The 25736-nt window shown below is 34.7% G+C and overlaps 1 protein-coding gene across 2 annotated transcripts in view; it reads left to right on the plus strand.

The window, feature by feature from the left end:
* Positions 1 to 25736, plus strand: part of VPS50 (VPS50 subunit of EARP/GARPII complex) — a 133258-nt gene that overhangs the window by 71686 nt on the left and 35836 nt on the right. For both annotated transcript variants that reach the window (XM_043588863.1, XM_043588865.1), the window contains 6 exons: positions 2448 to 2542; positions 2854 to 2952; positions 14469 to 14559; positions 17646 to 17822; positions 21432 to 21550; positions 23710 to 23816. In XM_043588863.1, coding sequence (XP_043444798.1) covers positions 2448 to 2542; positions 2854 to 2952; positions 14469 to 14559; positions 17646 to 17822; positions 21432 to 21550; positions 23710 to 23816 — 688 coding nt within the window. The remainder of the gene's footprint in view (positions 1 to 2447; positions 2543 to 2853; positions 2953 to 14468; positions 14560 to 17645; positions 17823 to 21431; positions 21551 to 23709; positions 23817 to 25736) is intronic.

The following is a 25736-nucleotide window of genomic DNA, read 5'->3' on the forward strand; positions in this document are numbered from 1 at the left end:
CTTTACCTACCTTCTTTGTACGTAATTCCCTTCATTAATTAAAAAAATATGTAGTTCTTTTGTCCTGAGTCATTTTGCTATGAATTCTAGCTTGTTTTATTATTACTATTGCTGTGTTTATTTTGTTCATATTTTCCTTTGTGTCTTTATTTTAAATGTTTTTGGATCATGTTTGTGTCTTCTATAAATATAAAAGAAATGTTTTTTTTGAGAGATTTTATCTTTTAATTAGGCAGTTAATCTGTTAATATTTTTATTAGTGTTTTAATTCATACTTCTTTAATTATTAGAGAAGGTGAACATTTAAAAACTCCATAACTTAACTGATTTGTGAATTATTTGTTTTTTGTTCATAAGTTCTAAATGATTTATATGATAATGAGTAATCTTTTGTATATCATATGTCTGTTCACTTATTTTCAATATGCAGATGATCTACATTTTTATGAAGTCAAACTATTGACCTTTGTCCTTTGTAATTTGTGCTACATTTATTCTTAAACTATTTTTTCCTATGTAAAGCTCAGGTCAACATTCATCTGGTAATTATAGATATTTATCTATACATTATCTATACATTACAATCTTTACATTAATTGCTATATCCCAAGTACGTACAGTACTGCCTAGAACACTTACTAGGTACTCAGAAAATATTTTTGCTTTATTGGATTAATTTTTAATCTTTTGAAAACATACAAAAACACTTATTCAGTCCTTTTATATATCTTTTGATATGTGATGTAGAGAGGAGAGAGTTGTTCTTCCCCCCAAATCTAGTTGGTTTTCCTTTCACTATTTTCTGGATGATCTTTTTTCTTGTGTCTTTATTTGTGATGCCTCCTTGTAGCAAGGTCCAGTGAAAAGAGACTTTGGAGGCAGAGAGACCTGGGTTCAAGTCTTAGCTTTGTCATTCATGGGGCATGTGAATTTAGACAATTACTTGACCTATTTTCAGTTTTTTATCTCTTAGGATAATAAATGCCTGCTCAACAGAACGATTTTAGGATTAATGATAATATATGAAGTTCTTAGCATAATGCTGACAAAAAGTAAATAATGGGCAAACAGTAGTTTTTATTGCGGTTTCTTAAGCTTATGTATATATATTAGCACTATTTCTAAGGTGTCATATTTTATTGATTCTTTGGGTATTGGTAGTATTCTTTTTAAAAAATAGTTTTTTATGTATTTAATGCAGATAGTACAAGTCCTCCAACATCACTTACATCTTTAAAAAAAAGTTTTTAAGCATTTATTTATTATTGAGAGAGAGAGAGAGAATGAACATGGGAGGGGCAGAGAGAGGGGGAGACAGTATCTGAAGCAGGCTCCAGGCTCTGAGCTGTCAACACAGAACCTGATGCAGGGCTTGAACTCACGAGCAGTGAGATCATGACCTGAGCTGAAGTCGGATGCTTAACCGACTGAGCCACCCAGTCACCCCATTCACTTATACCTTTTAAGCTGTCTTTTCAAAGCTTTATTTTTAAAAAAGAGGTTGTTGCCTGTTTCTTATTTCTGGTGAATTTTAGAGTGATTGTTCAAAGGAAAAGTTTTTTGTGATTTGGTTAGAATTTCATTGAACCACTGCATTAATTTGGAAAAGTTGACTTGCACTATTTAGTCACTCATTCAGTCCCTTGACTCTCATTTTATTGAAATTTATTTTGTATCCTATTAGAGTTGTTAGTTCTTTCTTATAGGTCTGATATTGCCTTTTAAAATTTTCCTAAGTATATTACACTTTTAACATTTATTTTAAATGGAATCTCTTCGGAGCACCTGGGTGGCTCAGTCAGTTAAGTGGCCGACTTCATCTCAGGTCATGATCTCACGGTCCGTGAGTTTGAGCCCCGCATCGGGCTCTGTGCTGACAGCTCAGAGCCTGGAGCCTGTTTCCGATTCTGTGTCTTCCTCTCTCTGTCCCTCCCCCATTCATGCTCTGTCTCTCTCTGTCTCAAAAATAAATAATAAATGTTAAAAAAAAATTAAAAATAAATAAATAAATGGAATCTCTTCATTTTAAGGTGCTACAGCAGAAATACATGAAAACTTAATTTTTATGTATTATACATAATCACTTGAAATAGTTATCTTATTAATTCTAATTATTTTTTAATTGGTTATTTTGGGGTTTCTAGCCTACCAAGCTACACATAAGTGATGATTTTTATCTTCATAGCCAACACTTGCATATAATTCTTATCTTACATGTGTGTGTATGTATTAATAGTGATGATTGTGGCCATTACTATTTTTATACTGATGCTTGTGGAATTGTCTCTATGATACCACTGTAAGGATATTGGTTATTGTCCTAAATATATATTCTTAATAATATATTCCTGTCTCATTTTAATTTGTAACTATAGAATAAATGGTTCTGGGAACTTGTTTTCTATATTTTGGGTTTACCTGAAATATTTTTTTGTTTTGTTTTATAGGATGTTCAACTAAAAGTAAAAACCTACTTGCTTGGAACGGATTTGTCTATATTTAAATATGATGATTTCATCTTTGTTTTGGATATAATCAGCAGGTACTGCTTAAGATCTTGTTTTAATTCTTTGGTTTGTTTCATTCAACCATGGTAATCAAAGAAATCATGAATCAGTGAGTTATCAGGTGTAACTTCTTCATGGAAATGAAGAGAATTGAACATTCATCATCTAATTTCTGCTGGGTTTCTGTCCTTCAGATGTCTGTAAACCATAATGAATTTGTGATGTTTAGAACTTCTTCAAACATCCATTTTTTTTGGTTTGTTATCTTTGAAGAAAGATGACCTAGACTACTTTTGTTCTATACGGATGTTACTGAAATTAATATGATTTTTTTTTGTCCAACTAGGTTGATGCAAGTTGGAGAAGAATTTTGTGGTAGCAAATCTGAAGTTTTGCAAGAGTCCATCAGAAAACAAAGCGTCAATTATTTTAAGAACTACCATAGGTAGGAACTCTAATAAAATGTGAATAGACTTATGTACATAATGAGAATACTTTGTCTCATGTTTAAACCTTATAGCATTAATTGGTTTAAAACAATTACTTTTGAATTTGGAAGAATTTGTTCTTTGAGGTCTATTTAAGATGGTTAAGGACTTTTTTCCCTCCAAAATACCATAAAATATCCTCATTACTTATTTATTATAAATTTAATAGATTGTTTTGAGGGGCTCAAAATGTTGAACTAAATATTGAACCAGTTTCTCTTTGGGTGAAAGATGATTATTATGTCAGAGTTCACCAAAACAATTTGGCCACTATTCTATACCTCCATATGTGGTGTGAGCTGGTAAGAAAGTTAGATTGGTGGAGGCAGCACTCACTGAGGGGTTACTTAAATGCATCTGCCTTTTAGGAGTAAGAAGGCTTCTAAAGAACAGGACATGATATTTAGGATCAAGCCACAAAGTCAAGATTATGTATTACATTCCAAAACAGTCATCACTGACTTTAGAAAGGGTGATTAGGAATGGTTTTGGGAATGGAGGAAGGTAGGAAAGAATGTTTAATTAGCCATGTGATTGGATAATTAAAGCAGCATTAAATCGAGAGAGCTATTTGTTAGCCCTTTCCTGATATAAGGTGAGCCCTGTACTATATGTACTGTATCCCTTATATACAATTTATCATTTGAATTGTATCTTAATTTTATTGTACATTTTTACTTTTTAAAATTTTGACTTTTTAAAAATTTTGTTTTTACATTTATTCATTTTTGAGAGACAGAGAGACAGTGCACAAGTGGGGGAGGGGCAAAGGGAGAGGGAGACACAGAATCCGAAGCAGGCTCCAGGCTCTGAGCTGTCAGCACAGAGCCTGATGCAGGGCTCGAACCCACAAACCGCGAGATCATGACCTGAGCTGAAGTCCGATGCTCAACCGACTGAGCCACCCAGGTGCCCCAAGGTTTGATTTTTTTGGTTGTTATTTGATGCCAGGGTTGGTGAGGATTTTAAATTCTGCTTTTTCTCCTTGTTCAGGGTCAATACATGGTTACAGTCATTGATGTCATATCAGAAGAGGGATTATTGGACATCAAACTATTGACTAATTTATTATTAAATATATTTAAGTACCAGTGTTCGGTGTTAATCGTGAACTATTAAATATGTTTTGAAAGGGATTTAGATTGATCCAGTACAAAAGTAGAGCCTTTGAATTTTATAATTGAATTGAAGAGAATGTTTAGAAAATTAAAAAAAATTTTTTTAATTGATCATACCTCAGTAAAACAGTGGAAAGGGGACAGCATGAAACACTAACACTGCCTTTATTTATTTATAATTTTTTTTTCCTGTTAAAACTTAAGCCATGTTGAAACAGACGGCCTGACTTGTATGCATTGCTGTACAAAAGGAGCAGTTTTTATTTTACTTTATGGAGCCTGACATGGGGCTTGAACTCAGAACCCTGAGATCAAGACCTGAGCTAAGATCAAGACTTGGATGTTTAACCAACTGAACCACCCAGGTGCTCCAAAATAATTAGTTTTTATTTTATTTTATTTTATTTTATTTTTAATTTTTTTTTTAACGTTTATTTATTTTTGAGACAGAGATAGAGCATGAACGGGGTGGGTCAGAGAGAAAGGGAGACATAGAATCTGAAACAGGCTCCAGGCTCTGAGCTGTCAGCACAGAGCCCGACGTGGGGCTCGAACCCACGAACTGCGAGATCATGACCTGAGCTGAAGTCGGACGCTTAGCTGACTGAGCCACCCAGGCGCCCCTAAAATGATTAGTTTTTAAATCAGAGGTGGGAAAGGATAAGGAACTATGAAGGAACCAGAAGCCTCACTTACCTGTCAGAATAAAAGCATGCCACATATGCATTTTCAAAGATTACTTTTATTCAGTAAGACAGCTGGGAGACATTTTGGTGTTTCTAGTGACTGCAAGATTTGTGCAATGCAAAAACACTTATTTAATTATCTCTCTTCTGCTTTTTACTTTACTTGCTGTCAAAAGGTGTCTGTCATCTATGGCAGCCAGGCACGGGCATTTCTAGACTATGACCATGATGGAGTTTCCTCACCAAAGTTCACCTTGATGAAATTAGAGATTGTAGAAATGAATTGTTAAATGTTTCCAAAACACTCAAAGTTTTAATGGACTTCTCTTAGAAGTGTTTATGAAATTTGTTTCCCATTGAAGAGGCTGTACTGTATTTAAAAAAAATTTTTTTAATGTTTTATTTATTTATTTAAATTTTTTTTTTTAACGTTTATTTTTGAGACACAGAAAGACAGAGCATGAACGGGGGAGGGTCAGAGAGAGAGAGGGAGACACAGAATCTGAAACAGGCTTCAGGCTCTGAGCTGTCAGCACAGAGCCCGACACGGGGCTTGAACTCACGAACCGTGAGATCATGACCTGAGCCGAAGTTGGACGCTTAACCGACTGAGCCACCCAGGCGCCCCTAACGTTTTATTTATTTTTGAGAGAGACAGACAAGAGTGTGAGCGGGGGAGGGGCAGAGAGAGAGGGAGACACAGAATCTGAAGCAGGCTCCAGGCTCTGAGCTGTCAGCACAGAGCCAGATGCGGGGCTCGAACCCATGAACCATGAGATTGTGACCTGGGTCAAAGTCAGATGCTTAACCAACGGAGCCACTCAGGAGCCCCTATACTGTATTTTTAGAAAGAGAGCTGGACTGGGAGATAGACTTGGGTTCTTATCCCACTTTTGCTGCTTGCCAGCTCCCTGACATTGGACAAATTATTTAACTTCTCTGGGATATTGGTTCTATCAACTGCAAAATGAGGTGGCTAGTCGAAAAGGTCTCCATAAGTGTTGCCAGCAGATCTTGTCCTTTTTTCCTTGCTGCATTGTATGTTAGGCTGTTGAATACATTAAAAAGTAAACATTTAACTTTCTTTTAAAGATTTTTCTCTACTCCCAGTTTCTAAACAAGTCTAGCTTATATACTGGCATAGTCATTATCTCTCCATCAGCTGCCATTTAGAAAATTACAATAAAAATCATTTGGTAAAATTAGTGCCAAGCATTAATGTGTTCTGAAGTGTATCTTTTTCTTTATAAAGCAAGATAAACTTTACAGGTGGTTTAGAAATGATGCCAATGTATGATAATACTGAATTGACAGAAGTCATTGCGTTAGCTAGTGATGAATCTAAATCTATTAAATGCAATTTAATGTCTTAGTCACCAAATCAAATTATACTACATAAATATTGAAAAGCAGTATGAAGCATGGCGAAATACAGATAAAGTGGGTTTTAATTTTGTTAATAAAAATGTTAAAATATGCTCACAATTTGTTTCATGGTTTTCTACTACCAAATAGAGCTTTTGAGAATGAAGAAATTCTTGGACCAAATTATTCAGACTTAGAGTCTACTTAGCCTATTGGTTTGAAAATGTAGGCATAATAAAAAGATGAAAATAGAAGCATTTTACTCTTTGGGTGGAACATCTTCTATTTATAAAGTGTGCTCATGTTGGCTTGTGATAGTTGTATAAAAGACTGTATGCAATTATCTTTTTCTAGGGCAAAATTATATGAGACTATGAGGGAGCACAGTCTATATCCATATGAATTCTTACCTTACAAATATATAGGTTTTATTCCCCCAAATTCCTTTATGTTCGTGTACCAAGTTTGTATACATCCAAAGCAATCCTTCTGCCAGATGCTGCAGAATTCCCAAAGCACAAATTCTCTGATTTAAATAGTAATGACAAAAAAATTATGTAGAATATGTAATTGTCAAAACATTCTATTTAAGACAAGTGCATCTTAATTTTTAATTATTCTAATAATCAAATCTTATAAAATATTTTCAAGGATCCTAAAGGTCCAGCAACTGGTGTTAAAAGAGGGGAGTGGTCACCTATCCTTTTAGGGAGAAAAACTCTCCCATTGCCTGAGTAAGAAAGTTTTATTTATTTTTTATTTTTGACAGAGAGAGAGAGAGAGAGAGAGCATACGTGTGTGCATGTAGGGCAGAAGGAGAGAGAGAATAGTAAGCAGGCTTCACACCCAGCCTGGAGCCCAATGTGGGGCTTGATCTCAGAACCATGAGATCATGACCTGAGGTGAAATCAACAGTCATATGCCTAACTGACTGAGCCATCCAGGCTCCCCAAGAAAGATTTACTTTTAAAGTATCTTTAAGATGTGTGTTTCTAGAATCAAGTTTATTGTCCATATACAGTACTTCTCTTTGTTTTCTACCTGGACCAAGTGATTTAACTAGAGGATCCATGGTACCTTTGCTTGTACCTTGGTGGAGGTGGCTCGGAGGATGTACAAAGTTGGGTTTGTTAGCCAGAGTGCCTGCATGTAGCTTTTCCAGTATGGTGATCTCAGAATGGTTGGGCTTCTTATATGGCAGCTGGCTTCCAACAACACTAATTTTCCAAAAGACACAGGCAGACGCTTCATGGCCTTTTATGATGTATGTTTAGAAGCCATGCAGTCCTGGATGGCTCAGTTGGTTAAGCGTTTGACTCTTGATACCGGCTCAGGCCATGATCTAGTGGCTGTGAAGTTGAGCCCTGTGTTGGGCTCTGTGTGAAGCATGGAGCCTGTTTAAGATTCTCTCTCTCTGCCCCTCCCTCCCTGCCCTCAAAACAAACAAACAAACAAACAAACAAACAAAGTCATGCAGTCCTTTTACCACATTCCTTGGAATACAAGCCTGTCATGAGGTTGGCCCAGATTCAAGAGGAGAGAAATTTGATGGGATACTGGTAAAGTCATGTCGCAGGAGAGAATGTGTGTGGGATAGGAGATATTGTTGCAACTCTCTTCACTGTATTTCTGGGGAGAATAGGAAAAATATTTTTCAGAAAACAGACGTTCTTGAATTTGATTATAATGGTACCAATAAATTATTTTTAGCATTTAAAATAATCTACTGTAAATTAGATTACATAAAAATAAAAACATTTGCATCTCTATGCAGTAGGGCTTAAATTTTTGAGTTAAATTGGGAACAGAATCTTCATGGTGTATATCTGATGTCAGACTAACTCCCTCTGCAACAGAACACAGTAATAGTGGGTGGACCACTATTAAACTCCACTTATACTATTGTTAAGAGGAGGAGTATCAACTCCTCCTTTATACTATTGTTATTGACTTCCAGTTTTCTTCCCGCTGGTAAAGTATTTGGGGGCAGTGTGGTGTTATCAGTGGCCTTGGGTTCCTGCCTCTATTGTGCTACTCACTAACTTCACCTCCTCAGTAATTTGGTTTTCTTCTCTGAGCATCAACTTCCTTCTCTTACAAATGTGGTGGGCTTGTACTGGCATCTTTACCTTCTTTGAAGTCTTTGTTTTTATCATTCGTTTTTGGAATCTACCTTATATTGCATCAAGTCTTTTATCAAGTTAAATAAAAGATCGGGGTATCACACAGTTCTAATTCATGGATTTTTTTTTCCTTTAATTCAGAGGTCAGTACATTTGAGATGCCTCTCAGATTGGTCATTGTTCTTCTTTACTATATTTGCCCTTTACAATCTTTCAAATTTCGTTTTAATTGTACCTGTTCATTTGTATGCCACAGAAGCTTCTTTGTATCCTACTTGTATCTTATTTCTAAAAGACACAGAGGGCACCTGAACTGCTTAAATAGTAATAACTAGGATTGCTCTTCAAGTAATGTGTCTGCAGTCATATCTGTTATTCAGCATCTGATTGCAGTTTGTAGTTTGTATACACACTGCTTTTTCATCATAACTGCTATTCTTTGTGTGTATTAGTAGAGTAAAATAGAAGAAAGAAGTAAAATGCAAATCTTCCAATTTGTGTAAAATGTTCTTGGGCAAAAAGGTGTAAAGGAAGTTTTCTGTGGCTCTAATGAATCAATTTGGACAATATTAACCAATTTATCATTTATAGTCACAAAATAAGTAGATTTTTCAACTATAGTGCAATGAAAAGAGTAAGATTTGGAAATAAAGGACCCTCTCTCTGCTGTCTCTTAGTCATGACCTTGCGACCCTTCACAATTGGATTGACATTTCCTAAGGCCCTTGGTGGCCATATTTTTAAAATAAGCCTGCCTTTATTGCAGACAATTTAGGGAGTGGAGTGAGAGGATTATTAAGGTTTTATCTTTTGAAAAAATATTAAAGGGTAATATTAAGGTGTACATACATCTTAATGGACAAATCCATAAATTTTTACATATGTGTATACCACATAAACTACCCAGATTAAGATACACAATTTTCCAGTCAAAACCATCCTTAGAGGTAACCACTGTTCTGACTTCTATCACTGTTGATTAGTCATGCCTGTTTTTGAACCTTCTCTAAAGTCTTTTTTATGCTATTCTGAGTTTTGATTTGTATTTAAAGTTTCCAGTTGTTTCTTGCACATATGCATATATATAATATATATATATATATATATATATATATACACACACACACACACACACATATACACATATATAAATTGACTTAGTATGTTGACCTGAAATTCCTGTGATCTGGTGGTTAAATTAGCATTTTATTAAATCTAATAGTTGGAGATTCTTTTGAATTTTCTGTGTATACAGTTATGTCATTTGTGAATAATGATGGTTTTATGTATTCCTTTCTAATCTTTGTACTGGTTAAGACCTCTGGCACAGTTTTGAATACAAGTCATGACAAGTGGGGGGGGGGTGTCTTAATTGTGCAGTGCTTTGTTGTTAAGTATGATATTTGTGGTAGTCGGTTGTAGATACTTTGTATTAGATTAAAGAAATTCCTAAGAGACAAAGTAGACTTTAAGTCAAGAAGTATTGCTAAAAATAAAGAGAATACTTCATAATAATAAGGGGTTACTCATTAGGAAGAACAATAATTCTAAATTTGTATGCCCCTACTGACATAACTCTTAAACATATAAAGCAAAATATTCAGACTAAAAGGAGAAATAGACAATTCTATAATGATAGAATTTTTTTATATACCACTTTTCATGATTGATAATGAAAGCAGGCAAGAAATCACTAAGGATATGTGTTTGACCAACATTTGCCTCATTTGTGTTTGTGTGTGAGAGAGAGACACACACAATTACAGAATATGTATTTTTTTCAAGAGCACACAGGAAGTTTATCAAAATTGATCATCTGTTGTGCCATAAAGCAAGTACTTAAAAAATGTCAAAGGATTGAAATTATAGAGATTATATTCTCTGACCACAGTGAAATTAAACTAGAAATAAGTAACAGAGAGGTAACAAGAAAAACCTACCAGTTTTTGGAAATTAAGCAACCTATTTTTAGTGGTCAAAGAAGAATCATATTGGAAGTTAGAAAATCTTTTTAAATGAATAATAATGAAACCATGACATCAAAATTGTGGGATTCACCTAAAGCAGAGGGGGGAGAGTTTCTAGCTTTAAGTTCATGTTTTTGGAAAAGGAGAAAGTTTGAAAATCAGTACACTTAACTTCACTTTCAAAAACTTACAAAGATGACAGCAAATTAAACAAGAAGAAACAGAGGGAGAAAAATGATAAGAGCAGAAATCACTGAAATAGAAAGCAAATGTATAGTAAAATTCTATAAAACTACTAGCAAGACTGAGCCAAAAAAAAAGAAAACCAATTATCAATATCAGCATTTAAAAAGAGGGTATTTATAGATCCTAGACATTAAAAATATAATAAGGTGTCAACTGTACTTCAATTAAAAAAAGAATACAGTAAATGTTTAGTAATATAGATATGTAATAAAATGATAGGAACAGCCTTCTGCTAATGAAATTGACAATGTAGATGAAAAGAGCAAGTTTCTTATAAAACAAAATTTAATAAGGTAACAAAGTGAAATACAGAAAATCTGAATTTTACAGAAGTTGAATATGTACTTTAAAACATTTCCATCTCTAGGCCTGCTGCCTTTCCTGGTAAATTCTACCCAACTTAAGGAGGAAAAATCAACACCACTCCTTCAGAGAATAGAGGAAAAAGGAATGCTTCATAACGTATTTTATGAGGTCATCATAGCACTGATACCAAAACGTAACAAGGACATTACAAAAAGAAAAATTATAGGCTAGTATCTCCTAAAAATATAGATGTAAAACGTCTAAACAAATATTAGCAAATTGCATTCAGTGATACCTAAAAAGGATAATAACATCACAAACAGATAATGTTTAAGAGGGAGAATAAGGTTGACTAAATATTTAAAATTAATTTAATTTACTAACTAACAGGATATAGGAAAAATACCATAAAGATCATCACAGTAGGTGAAGAAAAAAATTTTGATAAAAAAATTCCACCTTATTTCATAATTTTAAGAAATCGTGTTTCTGTGTAATTTTTACTCTCAGTCTAATTATGGCCTTATATTTAAAGTGTATCTCATGTAAATAGCATGTAGTTTGTTTTGTTGTGTTGTTGTTGTTTTATTATTTTTTTTAATGTTTATTTATTTTTGAGAGAGAGAGAGAGAGAGAGAGCAAGCAGGGGAGGGGCAGAGAGAGAGCGGGAGACACAGATTCTGAAGCAGGCTCCAAACTCTGAGCTGTCAACACGGAGCCCGACATGGGGCTTGAACTCTCACGAATCTTGAGATCATGACCTGAGCTGAAGTCAGACGCTTAATTGACTGAGCCACCCAGGCACCCCCAATGTTGCTGTTGTTTTTAAATCCAGTCTTATGAGTTTAGTATTTTGTTTGAACGGTTTTTCCTATTTCCATTTAATGTATTCATTGGCATAGTTGAGTTTAAATCCATCATATTGTTTTATTTCTAAAAGTGTTATTCTTTTTTCACTTATTAATTGTCCTCCTTTCTTTTGGATTGATCATGCATATTTTTTACTTTTATACTGTTTTTTTTTCCCTCAGTTAGCTTCTTAAAAATGGATTCTTATAGTGGTCACTGTCATTTCACTGTGCATTCCTGTTCTGTTATAGTTGATCTTAGGTTAGTATACTTCCAGAGTAATGTAAGAACCAACTTTCTAACTGCATTTACTTTGTCTTACCCTTCTAGTGTTTTTCTATGTTTTTATTGTATACTTTTACTTCCTGTCTTATTTTTTGTATACTCCTTATGCAGGAGGGGGTTTACTAAAGCTGCTTTTGTCTGTGAGTTGGTACCTTTTATCACTGTAATAGTTTTATATTATTAGGTAATAAATTTCTGTGAGCTTAACAGCTTAAAACAACATCCATTTATTGCGCCACAGTTCTGAGGTTCGACATCTGGATCAGCTTGGTGCTCAACTTTAAGGTCTCACAGAGCCAAAATCAAGGTGTAAGCAGGGCCGGGCTCTAATCAAAAGGCTTTGAGGAAGAATACACATTTGAGCACATTCAGGATGTTGGCAGAATTCAGTTTCTTATGGTTTTAGGATTGAGATCCCTATTTTCTTGGTGGCTGTCAGCAAGGGAACATCCTCAGCTTTTAGAAGCTGCTCACCCGTCCTTGCACATGACCATTTCCATCTTAAAAGCCAGTATTGGCACGTTGAGTTTTCTCATGCTTTGACACAAACACAGAGGAAAAGACACACACAGAGAAAGTAATATGAAGATTGGCAGAGATTGGAACGCTGAGGCTACAAACCATAGAATGGTGATAACCACCATAAGCTGAAAGAAGCAAGGAACATATTTGTAGATGATGTTTGGAGCTTCTGCAGAGAGTATAGCCCTGCTGACACCTTGATTGCAACCTGGTGAATACTGTTTCAGACTCTGGCCTCCAGAGAATAAATTTCTGTTGCTTTAAGCCACTCAGGTTCTGGTGGTTTGTTACAGCAGCACCGGAAACCGATACAGAGTGGAATTCCCAGGTTAAGTGGTAACTCCACGCTTAATGTTTTGAAGAACCCCCAAACTGTTTTCCAAAGTGGCTGCCCCATTTTAAATTCCCATCAGCACTGTATAAGAGCTCTAATTTCTACAGATCCTTATCAATACCTGTTATTGTTGATCTCTGAGTATAGCTGTCTCAGTGGTGTAGTGTCTCATTATGCTTTTGATTCCATTTCCCTAATGACTGATGATATTCAACATTTTTTTATATGCTTATTGGTCATTTGTGAATCTTTGCAGAAATGTCTGATCAAAACCTTTGCCCATTTCTCAGTTGGGTTATTTGTCTTTTTATTGTTGAACTGTAAGAGTTGTAAACTTTTATAGTTCTGAGTTCTTACATTAGGTCTATGGTCCGTTTTAGTTCATTTTTGTATATGGTGTGTGGTTCGGGCACAATCATTTTTGGAATATTCTCAGCCATTACCTCCTCAAATGTTGCTTCTGTTCATTTCTCTGTCCTCTCAATTCAGTTGCATGCATACTAGATGTTTTGACTGTGACTCATCTAACTTTTATGATCTTTTCTGTTGCTTTTATGTTTTCAATTCATGCTTCAGTTTGGATAGTTTCTGTCAATCTGTCTGTCTTCTGTTTACTTAACCAATTTTTAACTCAAGGTGATTATATTTTTCAGTTACAGAATGTCTGATTCTCTTTTTGTTTTTATTACTGCAATTCTTTGAAATTTTCTTTTCTACCCATTTTGTACTTCTTTTTCTCTGTTGTATTTAACTTAATTATAATAGTTATCTTAAAGTCCCCCTCTGTTAATTCTAATATTTGGAGCAGTTTTTGCTGTTTATAGATTTACCTATTTATTGTCTCTTTACTTTAGAACCTGTGGATTTTTTTAAAAATCTAGATTTTGGTTTTGGCAGTTTAGTAATAACAATGAAGCTGTTACAAGAAGGGAAAAGTAGGGGCGGGCACTGGCCCTTTGTTTCCTGGGTCAACTGGAAAGAAGTAGTTATTCTTCTGGAACTGCCTATATAATGTACGATATATATATATATATATATATATATATATATATATATATATATATGATCCACAATAGACAGTAAACCGCAATAGCATTAAAAAACTAAGCAGAGATCAGTATGATGTAAATGATTAGTGCAGTGCTGGCCATATAAGTACCATATTTGCTAATTTAATTTGTAAATGCTGTGTAGAGATAGGGACTGAGCTAAATATATTTGGAGACTGATAATCATCTTGATCTTATGGCTTAGTAAGTATGATTAAGATCTTTGCTGTTTAGCATAAAGCATTTATTAGTGTTAATGATCTCATAAACTTTGTAAATTATTTCTCCGTTTTTTGGCATTGATATATAATTAGCTAGGGATAGTTTAAGTATGTGAATTGGTGAGTAGCTTTTAGTTTAATCCCTTAATTAAAATATCATTTCCTGTACATTATTTTTGTAATAAAGATATTGTGAGTTTAGTAAACATTTGAGAATTTTTTCTGTTAACGATAAGATAGTAACAAGTAAAAGTAAATGTTTGTGTTTACTGTGTTGATTTGAATGGATTCTCAAAGTTGATTGTGATTATGATGATAATTCTATAATCAAATTTTATTTTCTTAAATCTTGTGTGCAGTTTACTTTTCTCCTAACTTTTTGGAGTGTTTTCTTTTTTTAAGGACACGGCTTGATGAATTGAGGATGTTTCTAGAGAATGAGACCTGGGAGCTTTGTCCCGTTAAGTCAAATTTCAGCATTTTGCAACTTCACGTAAGTGTGTCTTAGGAACAAATAAATCTGTCTTTTATTTAGTCATCTTTTTTAAAAAACCCAGATATTAAAAAATCATTCACAAAATCATTAAAGAATAGTGTCTTCCTTCCTTACTTAATAGTGATTAATAGCAAACCTCTTTTGTAAGAGTGATCCTTTTATAGATATCAAAATCGGTCTCTTTTTACAAATTCTGTTTATGCACTTCAGGAAAGCTCTTTTGCCTAATCTTTTTCTTTTGATTTCAGAAGAAGATCTAATAATGATTTATTTAAATTTTGCAGAAAATTAATCAGCTGTATTTTGATGGTCTTTAATGAAAAAGCTTGTATTTACAGAATATTTGTAATTTCTTTTTTTTTAATTTTAAAATTTTATTTTAGACAGAGAGCTCAGAGAGTATGCAGGTGGGGGAGAGGATTAACGAGAAAGAGAGAAAGAGGGAGGGAGAGAGAATCCCAAACAGGCTCCACCAGTGCAGAGACTGACATGGGGCTCGATCTCATGATGCTGGGATCATGACCTGAGCCAAAATCAAGAGTTGGACGCTCAACCTACTGACCCACCCAAGCACCCTTGTTTGTCGTTTCTTAAAGGGACTAATAGATTCTTAATTTATGTTGCAACTCGTAAATGTGCCTTGTAGTGAGACAATTCCTCAGAAATAAAAGAAGTACTTATAAAAAATACTCTTAATTAATTTTATTAGTTAATTTATTCCTTGCATCTTTATAGGATATATGATCTATGAAAATATTAATTGAGTTGTTTTAAGCCTTGGTTGAAACACACTTGTAGATAAATACCCCTTGTGTGATAGATGATGATCTACAAATACCAAATGTCAAAGCACAATATATAAACTTAGATCCCTGCATTAAAGATCCAGTATGTTTAGCTTTTGCCCTTGGAAGGAATGGCATTCTACAAGCAACTTTTGTATTCTGGATAAATGTAAAGAATGCATGCTTAAAAGTTTTGTATAAGGATAGTTTTTATGGTTTTTTAAGAGCTAACTTCTGGGGCGCCTGGGTGGCGCAGTCGGTTAAGCGTCTGACTTCAGCCAGGTCACGATCTCGCGGTCCGCGAGTTCGAGCCCCGCGTCGGGCTCTGGGCTGATGGCTCGGAGCCTGGAGCCTGTTTCCGATTCTGTGTCTCCCTCTCTCTCTGCCCCTCCCCGGTTCATGCTCTGTCTCTCTCTGTCCCAAAAATAAATAAATGTTGAAAAAAAAATTAAAAAAAAAAAGAGCTAACTTCTTATTCAGTTCTATCATATTGCCTTCCTATGTGGAAATATTAAATACAGTGAAATGTATTGATTAATAAATAAATGCTTGAAAGACAGCAAAATTAACATTGATTTTAACATTATTTTAGAAATCTTAATATGATTCCTTAACATTATTTAGAATTCTAGCATTGATTTTAGAATCCCTATTTAAATAATTTTGTTTGAATTTGTATTTAACTATCAAATTATGTTTGTGTATATGAGCACATGTACTTGGTGTAAATATAAAACAATTTTTTTACAAGATACATTTGAAATATTTCTATCCAATTGAACATTATCTCCTTTAAAGTAGTTACCTTGAATTTTCAGTTTTGCAAGGTGGATAAAGATCTACTGTACAAGATTTTGCCTATAGTTAAAAGTACTGTTATTATGCACTTAAAGTTTTCTTAAGACAGTAGTTCTAGGGGTGTCTGGCTGGCTCAGTTGGTGAAGTATGCAACTCTTGATTTCAGGGTTGTGGCTTCAAATCCCATGTTGGGTGTGGAGACTAATACTTAAAATCTTTAAAAAAAAAAAAAAAGAGAGAGAGTAGAGCTCATGTTAAGGATTCTAACAACTATTTTAAAAAGTAGTTACTTTAAAAACTGTTCACAACTGAGATTGTGTTCACTTGACACATGTACTATAGATTTGGTTTAAAAAATCATCTCATTAATTTAGCGTCTTCCCTTGTTTAGAATGATAAAAATAATGGCATTGTTTTTAAGCATTATTATGATTTTGATTTAACGTGTAGTTGCAATTTAAAAAGAAAATAAACACGTCATTTGAAATTTAACAAGCCTATGTAACTTTTAAGAATATTATCTTTGAATATGAAAAATGTGAAATTTAGTATTAATATTAAAAAGATTAAAAACATTACCAAATTGCAAAATTACCAAATTTTTGTGAAAAATCATCAAATCAAGAGTTTTGGAATTCAAATAAACTTTAAAGATTATTCCATCTTTTCCACTAATAAGCATTGTGATCTTGAACTCAGCACTGAATCCCTCTGGACTACCTCAGTTTCCTCTTATGAGAAATGCATGATTTGTGCTGGGTGCTACAACTCTTTAGCATTAGCATTGTGGTTCTCTTACTGTAGATTGACTCTCTCATTTTATATGTGAGGAAATTGAGGCACAGAGAAGCCAGGTGACATTCCCAACATATGTAAGAAGTTAATGGAATATAATTGATTAATGGCAAGCTTTAGGTCTAGAAGATGTTATCATTTGACCTCAGTATGTGTGTTTGTGTTATCTGCTTCTAGATATATGAAGAAAAATAAATGCAAATTTATAGAATGAAAGTTTTTAAGTTCTTCACTGCAATATAACAAAGAAAGATTTTGATGTATTTTTGTAGAATATCTTAAATGGTGTAAACATATAAGTATACAGATATCTGACCTAACAATTTTTATTGTGGCCTTTTTATTGATTAAAACCATATTCTGCTAGGTCTTTGCTGCTATGTGAAATTTTTAGAATATTTCAAATTCAAGTTGTTTTCAAAAACTTTCTGTGCAGTTCCATAAAGTAAGCCAAAAGTAGCTTGATTTAGGTAATGCTTCTTAAAGTGATATCAGCAACTGAGTTGTCTTTAGAGAAAACTTTGAGCATATATTTTCAAGTTTGTGTTTTCAGACGACTTTGAAGATTAAAAAGTGAATAACCTGAAGAATCAGGTTTAATTTTTTTTTTCTCTAACTCTGCATGTACATTGATGGAACATATTATGTACTTGAATTTTATTGTTGTTGCTAAAAGATATCTGACTCATTTTTTTTAATGTCTAGGAATTTAAATTCATGGAACAGTCTCGTTCCCCATCAGTTTCACCTAGTAAGCAGCCAGCCTCAACTTCTTCAAAAACAGTGACCTTGTTTGAGCAGTACTGTAGTGATGGGAATCCATTTGAAATTCAGGCCAACCATAAAGATGAAGAAACAGAAGATGTCCTGGCTTCTAATGGGGTATGTAGTGTTTTTAAAACCTACTGTGGAATGTAAGTGAGATTTTCTTATTGAAAAGTGTTCTCTACCCAAGGAGCAAGGTGATTGGCTAGACCCGTTTATCCATTCACCACCCATCTTCCTACCTATATGCTTATATACCTGCAATAACACTTGTACAGTAATGGCTTTATAGTATGCTCTGTTGAAAATGTCCTTTTGAAGAATACATTTTGCCTTTATGTTTATTTTGTGCTCTTATTAGATTTCTGTATGTTCTTACTAGATTACTGAATCAGGTAGGGGTAGTTTCTTCACTGCATATTTATGTGATTTGTTGGATAGATGGATGAGGGAATAGATCATCTGCACTTACTTCTCATCCTTTCTCTTGGGCACCTGAATCATTTTGTCCATGTTCCTTTATTTGAGAGAGTAATGTCTTGCTTGGTTACCTGGCCGGGATGTTTAGAAGTACAATGTTTTAACACTTTGAATAGCTCAAAAAACATAATATAAACCAGAGTTTGTGTGAGTTAATGGAAAGGATTTGAAGGCAGTTGGAATGAATATCACCTTTATTATTTATTAGATGTGTGTTCCTTGGCAACTTACTTTAACTTTGTGATCCTCTGTTTCCCTATATTTACAGTGAGGGAATGCTTACTTCAGTTACCTGTGTTTGTACAGTTTTTAATTTGGATGGGTTCTTCTGATCTTCGTCACTTCCAGATGGACCCTGTATGATTTTTATTTTAGATTTAATGAAGCCGAAGTGAAACTGTTCAGATTTGACAAAAATCTGTTGAAATTGTGTGTGTATTTTAGTTTTGGCATTTTTATTTTTTGTTTAGTGAAGATATAATTTAAAAAAACATTGCCATGAAAGTATACCATTTGTTATGTTTTATCATAAAGTAGAAATTATTTCATAGGAAGCTGTACTTACATTTGTAATTTAGTGATTCTGGGTGACACTTTGCCTCTATAAAGCAGACTAAACTGAGAGGAATTAAAAGTCTTTTCAACATTTTGAAATAATATATCCACCTGTACTGATGATTTGCTAATTGAATCGCGCATAGCACTTGATTCTCATTATTCGTGTCAATTGTGTTCTATAAAGTCCCTCTGAACGCTGAATTAGTAAATACAGAACCATTGTTCCTAGGTGAAATATGGGATTCAGTTCCTGTGAGCCTTTGGTCACATTTTCATCAACCGATCAATGTATAACCTTGTTTTGTGTATGTTTTTGCTTAAAGACATCTAAGTTAATATAAAGTGTTGGTCTATTAACGTTGAACTCACAGCCAGCAGCACTATAATTCCTGCCTGAACGAAGCTTATCTAACACATGTATTTTTACTGTAAGATATACTACAGTCTTGTGCTCAGGAGCACTAGACAAAACTTTAGTCCTACACTTAGGAGCCATTCTAAACAGTGAAATCACCAGCAAAAAGCACAGATATTTTTTAAATGTGGCACTAAATAGACAGTGAAATGGACATTGTTTAAGTAAGAGAGATGAAGGGATGCCTGGGTGGCTCAGTCAGTTGATCATCTGACTCCTGATTTTGTCTCAAGCCATGATCCCAGAGTCATGGGATTGAGCCCCGCATTGGGTGCCATGCTGAGCATGGAGCCTGCTTAGAATTCTCTCTCTCTCTCTCTCTCTCTCTCTCTCTCTCTCTCTCTCTCTCTCCCTCCCTCCCTCCCTCCCTCCCTCCCTCCCTCTCCCTCTCCCTCTGGTCCCTCTCCCCTGCTCATGCTCTCTCTCTCTCTCTCTCTCTCAAGTAAATTTAAAGGGACGCCTAGATGGCTCAATCGGTTGAGTGTCCGACTTCGGCTCAGCTCATGATCTCGTGGTTCATAAGTTCGAGCCCTGTGTCTGGCTCTGTGCTGACAGCTCAGATCCTGGAGCCTGCTTTGAATTCTGTCTCCCTCTCTCTCTGCCCCTCCCCTGCTCACACTCTGTCTCAAAAATAAACATTTAAAATTTTTTTAAATAAATTTTAAAATAAAATAAATACAATTTCTAAAAAAAAAGGAAGTAAGATGAGGCAAAAAGGTAGAGTGTTACCTTGTTTGCCTTCAGCTAGGAATGTGCATTTTGGGTAACTCAAAAGTTTCTGGGGGCGCCTGGGTGGCGCAGTCGGTTAAGCGTCCGACTTCAGCCAGGTCACGATCTCGCGGCCCGTGAGTTCGAGCCCCGCGTCAGGCTCTGGGCTGATGGCTCGGAGCCTGGAGCCTGTTTCCGATTCTGTGTCTCCCTCTCTCTCTGCCCCTCCCCCGTTCATGCTCTGTCTCTCTCTGTCCCAAAAATAAATAAATGTTGAAAAAAAAAATTAAAAAAAAAAAAAGTTTCTGCATACTCTATGCATATCCATGGTTGACAGTGAAGGTGTCGTGAATGTTGGGGTTACAAATAAAGTTTAGCAAGTAGGGAAGTTTGCAAACACAGAATCCTTAAAAATGAGGATCTCTTGTATTGTGGAATCATGAAGCTCTGTTGTTATAACCAGAATGTCCTGGTGTGTGTGAATTACCTTTCTGAATGTTATCACGATCACATTGTATACAAGTGGGTAAGAATGCCTATAGAATTCTTGTTTGCTGTTATTAATACGTGATCTAATCTTTCTAGGTACCACATAAGTTCTTGAGAGTTAAGGTCGAGATCTTACATGGCCTGTCCCACTGCTTTAGACTTTCAAAAAAATGTGTTGAATTAGGGGACCAATTTCTTTCCATGTTGTCTTTATACTGGTCTCCTCAACTGGAATATGGGGATAAAACTTTGTCATAGAATTGTTTTGAAGATACAGTGAGAAAATTCATGAAAACACTTAGCACTTAACACTGAAGAAATGTTAGCCATTATTTAATCATACTAACTTAAAATATTAAGCGATAATGCTATTGCTGCAACTGCTTTCTTTCCTGAGTCTGGACTCCACTGTCCTCTCCCATGCTGGCACTGGGCCATGGTGCCATAAAGATGATGAAAAGGTTAGATAGGCACCATTCCTCTCAAGAGGAAATCCACCATGCCCTTGCTCTCATTAGTCCCATGGTACTAAGCATAATTTTCTAAGCCACCCTTGGAATTAAATCTCCTCATAATAAATTAGAACATTAGCATGTGTGTTGTAAGAGTTTATTATGCTGAATTAACACTTCCAGAGTGCCAGAATTGTACACTCAACCTCTTTATAATGAATTAGCAAAATGGAAGTATCATGAAACGACTTGGAGGAAGAGACGAGATTTTTTGTTTTTAGTCAAATGTATACTCTTTTCCTCTCCTGAGAGCTATCAGGATTCTTGTTTTTGTTTGTTTGTTTTCTTTATGTGGAGACTTGATTTTTTAGGAGACATTTAGAAACTTTTGTAGGTATAATGTTTGTATCTTATTTTCCTTTTTTTCTTTTGAGCTGGTTAAGGTGGATGATGGAGAAAATGGAAATGATTACTATGATTCTTGATGGCAAAATTAAAAATGAATTACTAAGAACTTTCTTCCATAAACTACTTCTTAAAAATTGGATACTTTTGTTGTGTTGAAAGATTCCAAGAAAGGTTGGCTGTTCATACCCATTGTTGAATATACTGTGTTTTCTTCAGTATGAATCTGATGAACAAGAAAAAAGTGCCTATCAGGAGTATGACAGTGACAGTGATGTTCCTGAGGAGCTAAAACGAGATTATGTGGATGAACAGACAGGTGATGCACCTGTGAAAAGGTAATTGTTCTTAGATTGTATGCTTTTCTATGTTGTGCTTTTAAATACAGTATTTCCTTTAAGGGTTAAGAAAAAACAAAAAACAAAAATTAAATATTTCTGTAGGTTATGATGTCATGTGACAAGTTGATATGTTTTTAAATGATTCCTGCAAGGTTAAAGAAATAGTTTTTATTTTTTTATATTGGGCATAATCAAAGGGCTCTTAATTTAGAGAGCAGTGGTTTTTGCAGAAAAACAAACTTTTGATTTATAAAATCAGAGCTGTCTTTGGAGGCAGTTCCTGCTTCACCTAAGTTAAAAAAAAAACCTCAAGGAGGAAGGGCACCTGGGTAGCTCAGTCTGTTAAGCATCTGACTTTGGCTCAGGTCATGATGCTGTGGTTTGTGAGTTTGAGCCCCGCATTGGGCTCTGTGCTGACAGCTCAGAGCTTGGAGCCTGCTTCCGATTCTGTGTCTCCCTCTCTCTCTGCCCCTCCCCCGCTCATGCTCCCTCGCGCGCGCGTGCTCTCTCTGTCTCTCTGTCTCTCTCTCTCTCTCTCAAAAATAAATAAACATTAAAAAAAAGGGAAAAAAAACTCAAGGAGGAAAGTAGTCATTTGTTCTGTATGTGGAGTTTCTGCCTCAATCTAGTAAATGCAGAGAATCTCCACTCATTTTTCCGATGTCAATTACATTTACAAATATATTTGGGCCTTCTGTTAAGGTTCCTTCATTGTTTTGTTTCTATGATAAACTGTCCTGTTCAAAAACTATGATATTACATAAGAATTTTTTGTCACCTTCTCCCACTTAAATGGGCTGATTCTTAGATGTGAGTGAGTTAATTTCATGACAGAGCATCAGACATTTAGTGACTGCAAATATACTTTATTCTTAATGATAGATTTAAGTACATTCTGCCCTACTTTTTACCCCCAAAGTACCTAGTTAGTACCTATTTAATTTGAAACCCTAATCAATATAATTTCTCTCCTTAAAAATGATCTACTTGTGTGGTAATGGATATTTTAATGTCAAAAATTGTTTCCATTTTTTTTTCACATATATATGATGTTTAAATATCTCCCATCTATGATCTGTTATGAACCAAGTAGAACTGTGTTGTTGAACTTCTTCACTGGATATTTCGGGTATATTTTGGCTAAAAGGAAAGCTCTAATTGAAATGAACATGTAAGATAGTGTCTGCCAGTATATGTGTGTATATACTTGCATTTTTTTGTAGGGTTATGCAGTTACCCACCTAACTTACCACTAAGAAGTATGAATAATGTGAACTACAACCTGCATTCAATCAATTACTATCGATTCCAACCTCAAAGTGTCTCTAGAATTTATCAAAATGTCTTGTATTTCACTGATATCATCGAAATTCATGCAAAAATCATCTCTGTGCCAGATCATTGGATCAGCCCCCTTACCTTGGCTACCTGTGTCTAGTTTTACCCCCTCCTAATCCATTCTTGGATACAAATGTAGATTTTTTTTTCTTAATCTAAAAATTTGATCATGTCATTTTTCTGCTTAAGATTTGTATTCAGGTTAAGATTCATACTCTTTAGATGTGATTGCCTTCAGTGACCTGGCCTTTACCTTTCTTCTTATCACTTTTCCCTCAGCCCACGCATTCTCCATGCTGGCACTGCGAACTCTTTATGCTTCTCTGAGCACACTCTCTTCTTTTACCTCTGTGTCCCCCTTTTTTCCTGTACTTATCACATAAGTTCTACTTTTTCTTTGAACCTAGTGTCATACCTAACCCCAGACTCTGTCATTATACCTTATGTTTTAGATATTAGGTTTAGATTCTATGTTTTCATATTTATAAGTCTGAAATCAGGATATTTGGTACATTTGATACAGAATTTCCCTGAAACATCTATTTTTTAAAGTAACATAGCTTTTTTTAAAGTTGTTAATTAATGTCTTTGAATCAAAGAAATAGAGTATAGTACTTTAGTTCTCTTTTATGAATTACTCTTCTCCTCTAGACTGTAAACTTTGTAAGGACAGGAGATAATCTTTATATCCCTACCTGATACATGGTAACATTTTTCATAACTAATTAGGAATGGGGGATAGATCCTAATCTCAATAACTTACTGATTTACTAGTTGACAACCCTAATTGCAACTCTGTTTTGTTTTTCCATATTAAGCGTTTCTAGGGAAACTTTAAAAAGCAGGAAGAAATCAGATTACAGTCTAAATAAAGTGAATGCACCCATCTTAACAAATACAACACTGAATGTAATAAGACTTGTTGGTAAGTAGCTACACCTTTTAAAAAAAAAAAACATTGTTAGTTAAATTAGTCTACTTTTGTTACTTTTATTGGGGTTTTCATTGTACGCTCCAATGCTTACCACAAGGAAGGTTTTAAGACTGTTAGAGGTCAATGCTTTCTCATCATAATTGTTTCAAATAGTATAATACTAATATTAATGTCAGTTTTTCTTTTTCAGTTAACTACTTGGTATTTGTGTCTTCTACTTTTTCTAAAATATTCCAGTTATTTGGTATGTAATGAAAAATTCTCTATGTGAATTAGAGGTGTGTGTAGGATGATGATAGTACCCATTTCACATTTACACTATGTTGTGCTTAGTTCATTGATCTTCACAATCTTCCTGTCAGACAGGCAGAGTGGATAGTGATTCTCTGGCATTTTCAGACCTAAGAGCTAAACGTTCACACCATAGAAAGAGTTATTCTTATTACAGATAGGACCTTTATTGATGATTTTGTAGAAAGAAAATAATGTGAAGAAATGCCATTTAAAATATTTAGGTTTGAAGATGATGTGGAATTTTTAACATTCAACATTTCAACATTTTATATGCCATCCTAACCTTTATGTCTCACAAGTAAGTCTGTACATTTGGCATATAAGTTATAGAGATGTCTTCTCAAATTAATTAAGTCATCTATACCAGTCAGGAATTTTAATGGTGTTCTAGAACAACAACAACAACAACAACAACAACAACAACAAAAAACCTCTGTATTCTATATGGAGATGATAATATCCTGCTGCCTAGTTTGATTACTCTTGACTCTGATAAAATGGTCTGTATTCTTGAAGATAATTTCTAAATTTCATTAATGAATAGGGCAAAGTAGACAAAATGTTTCTTAGAAGTCCCATTTCCTTTAGGAAAAATAGTGGAAAAGTAATAATGAATTGAGAGGAAAAGAAAAATTTGTATATTTTTATGACACACCAAAAAATGACCAGATTCTAAAGTGTTTTTTTGGCTGATTATTGCCAGGGAAATTAGCCTTTCTTCTTTATCCAAGAGAGCTAACTGAACATAGCATTATGAGTTCCTGTCTAGAATTTATAGAACCAGAACTGGAAGGGTTCTGAGAGGTCATCTGGTATAAATTCCTATAAAACTAGGATTTCTTTCTTTAATGCCCCTAATTTGTGGTGGTCACCTAGCTTTTGTTTCATGTCTCACAGTGAGTGACTGTACGTCTTATTTTTGTAAGACGACTCATTCAACTATTAGACTGATTTAATTGGTAGAAATCTCTTCCTTGTGATAAATCAATTTCTTTTTCTCTGTAATTTTATCTGTTGGTCTTAGTTACACCTTTAAAAGTAAAAAGAGTAAGTCTATACTTTTTTCTCCTATTCTTCCCTGTGATCACTTTTCAGGTCTGGGTGGTAGTTATACTGTCCTTCCTTTCTGTATGCTCCACCAGTTCTTTCTTTAGGGTCAGTGTGCTCATTTCCCTTATGTGGTTCCCACTGACAAATATTCCAAAATCCTTGTCATCCTCCTCAGCTTTCTGGACTCACTGTAGTTTCTGGTGTCTGAACACACTGCTTGAGAGATGTAGTTTAATGAAGTCATCTTTTGCCTGGTTGTGTTGAAGGAACAAATCACCCTAACACATCAGTGACTTTCAGCCACAAAAGTTTACATGATGTGTATTGGCTCCTGATCACCTTTGATCTGTTTCATGTGTCATTCTGAGATTCACGCTGAAAGAATAGTACCAGTTTGGAACATGGGGAAAAGAGCAGGAGCCAGTCCATGTTATGACCCTTAAGGCTTCCACCCTGATGTGGCACACTGACTTCCTGTGACATATGTCACTGGCCATGGTAAGTCAGGCTTGACTATTGGAGAGAGAGGTACACTTGCGCCCAGGAAGGCACTACAGGTTAAGATTT

This window comes from Prionailurus bengalensis, chromosome A2, assembly GCF_016509475.1.
Source record: "Prionailurus bengalensis isolate Pbe53 chromosome A2, Fcat_Pben_1.1_paternal_pri, whole genome shotgun sequence".
NCBI lineage: Eukaryota > Metazoa > Chordata > Mammalia > Carnivora > Felidae > Prionailurus > Prionailurus bengalensis.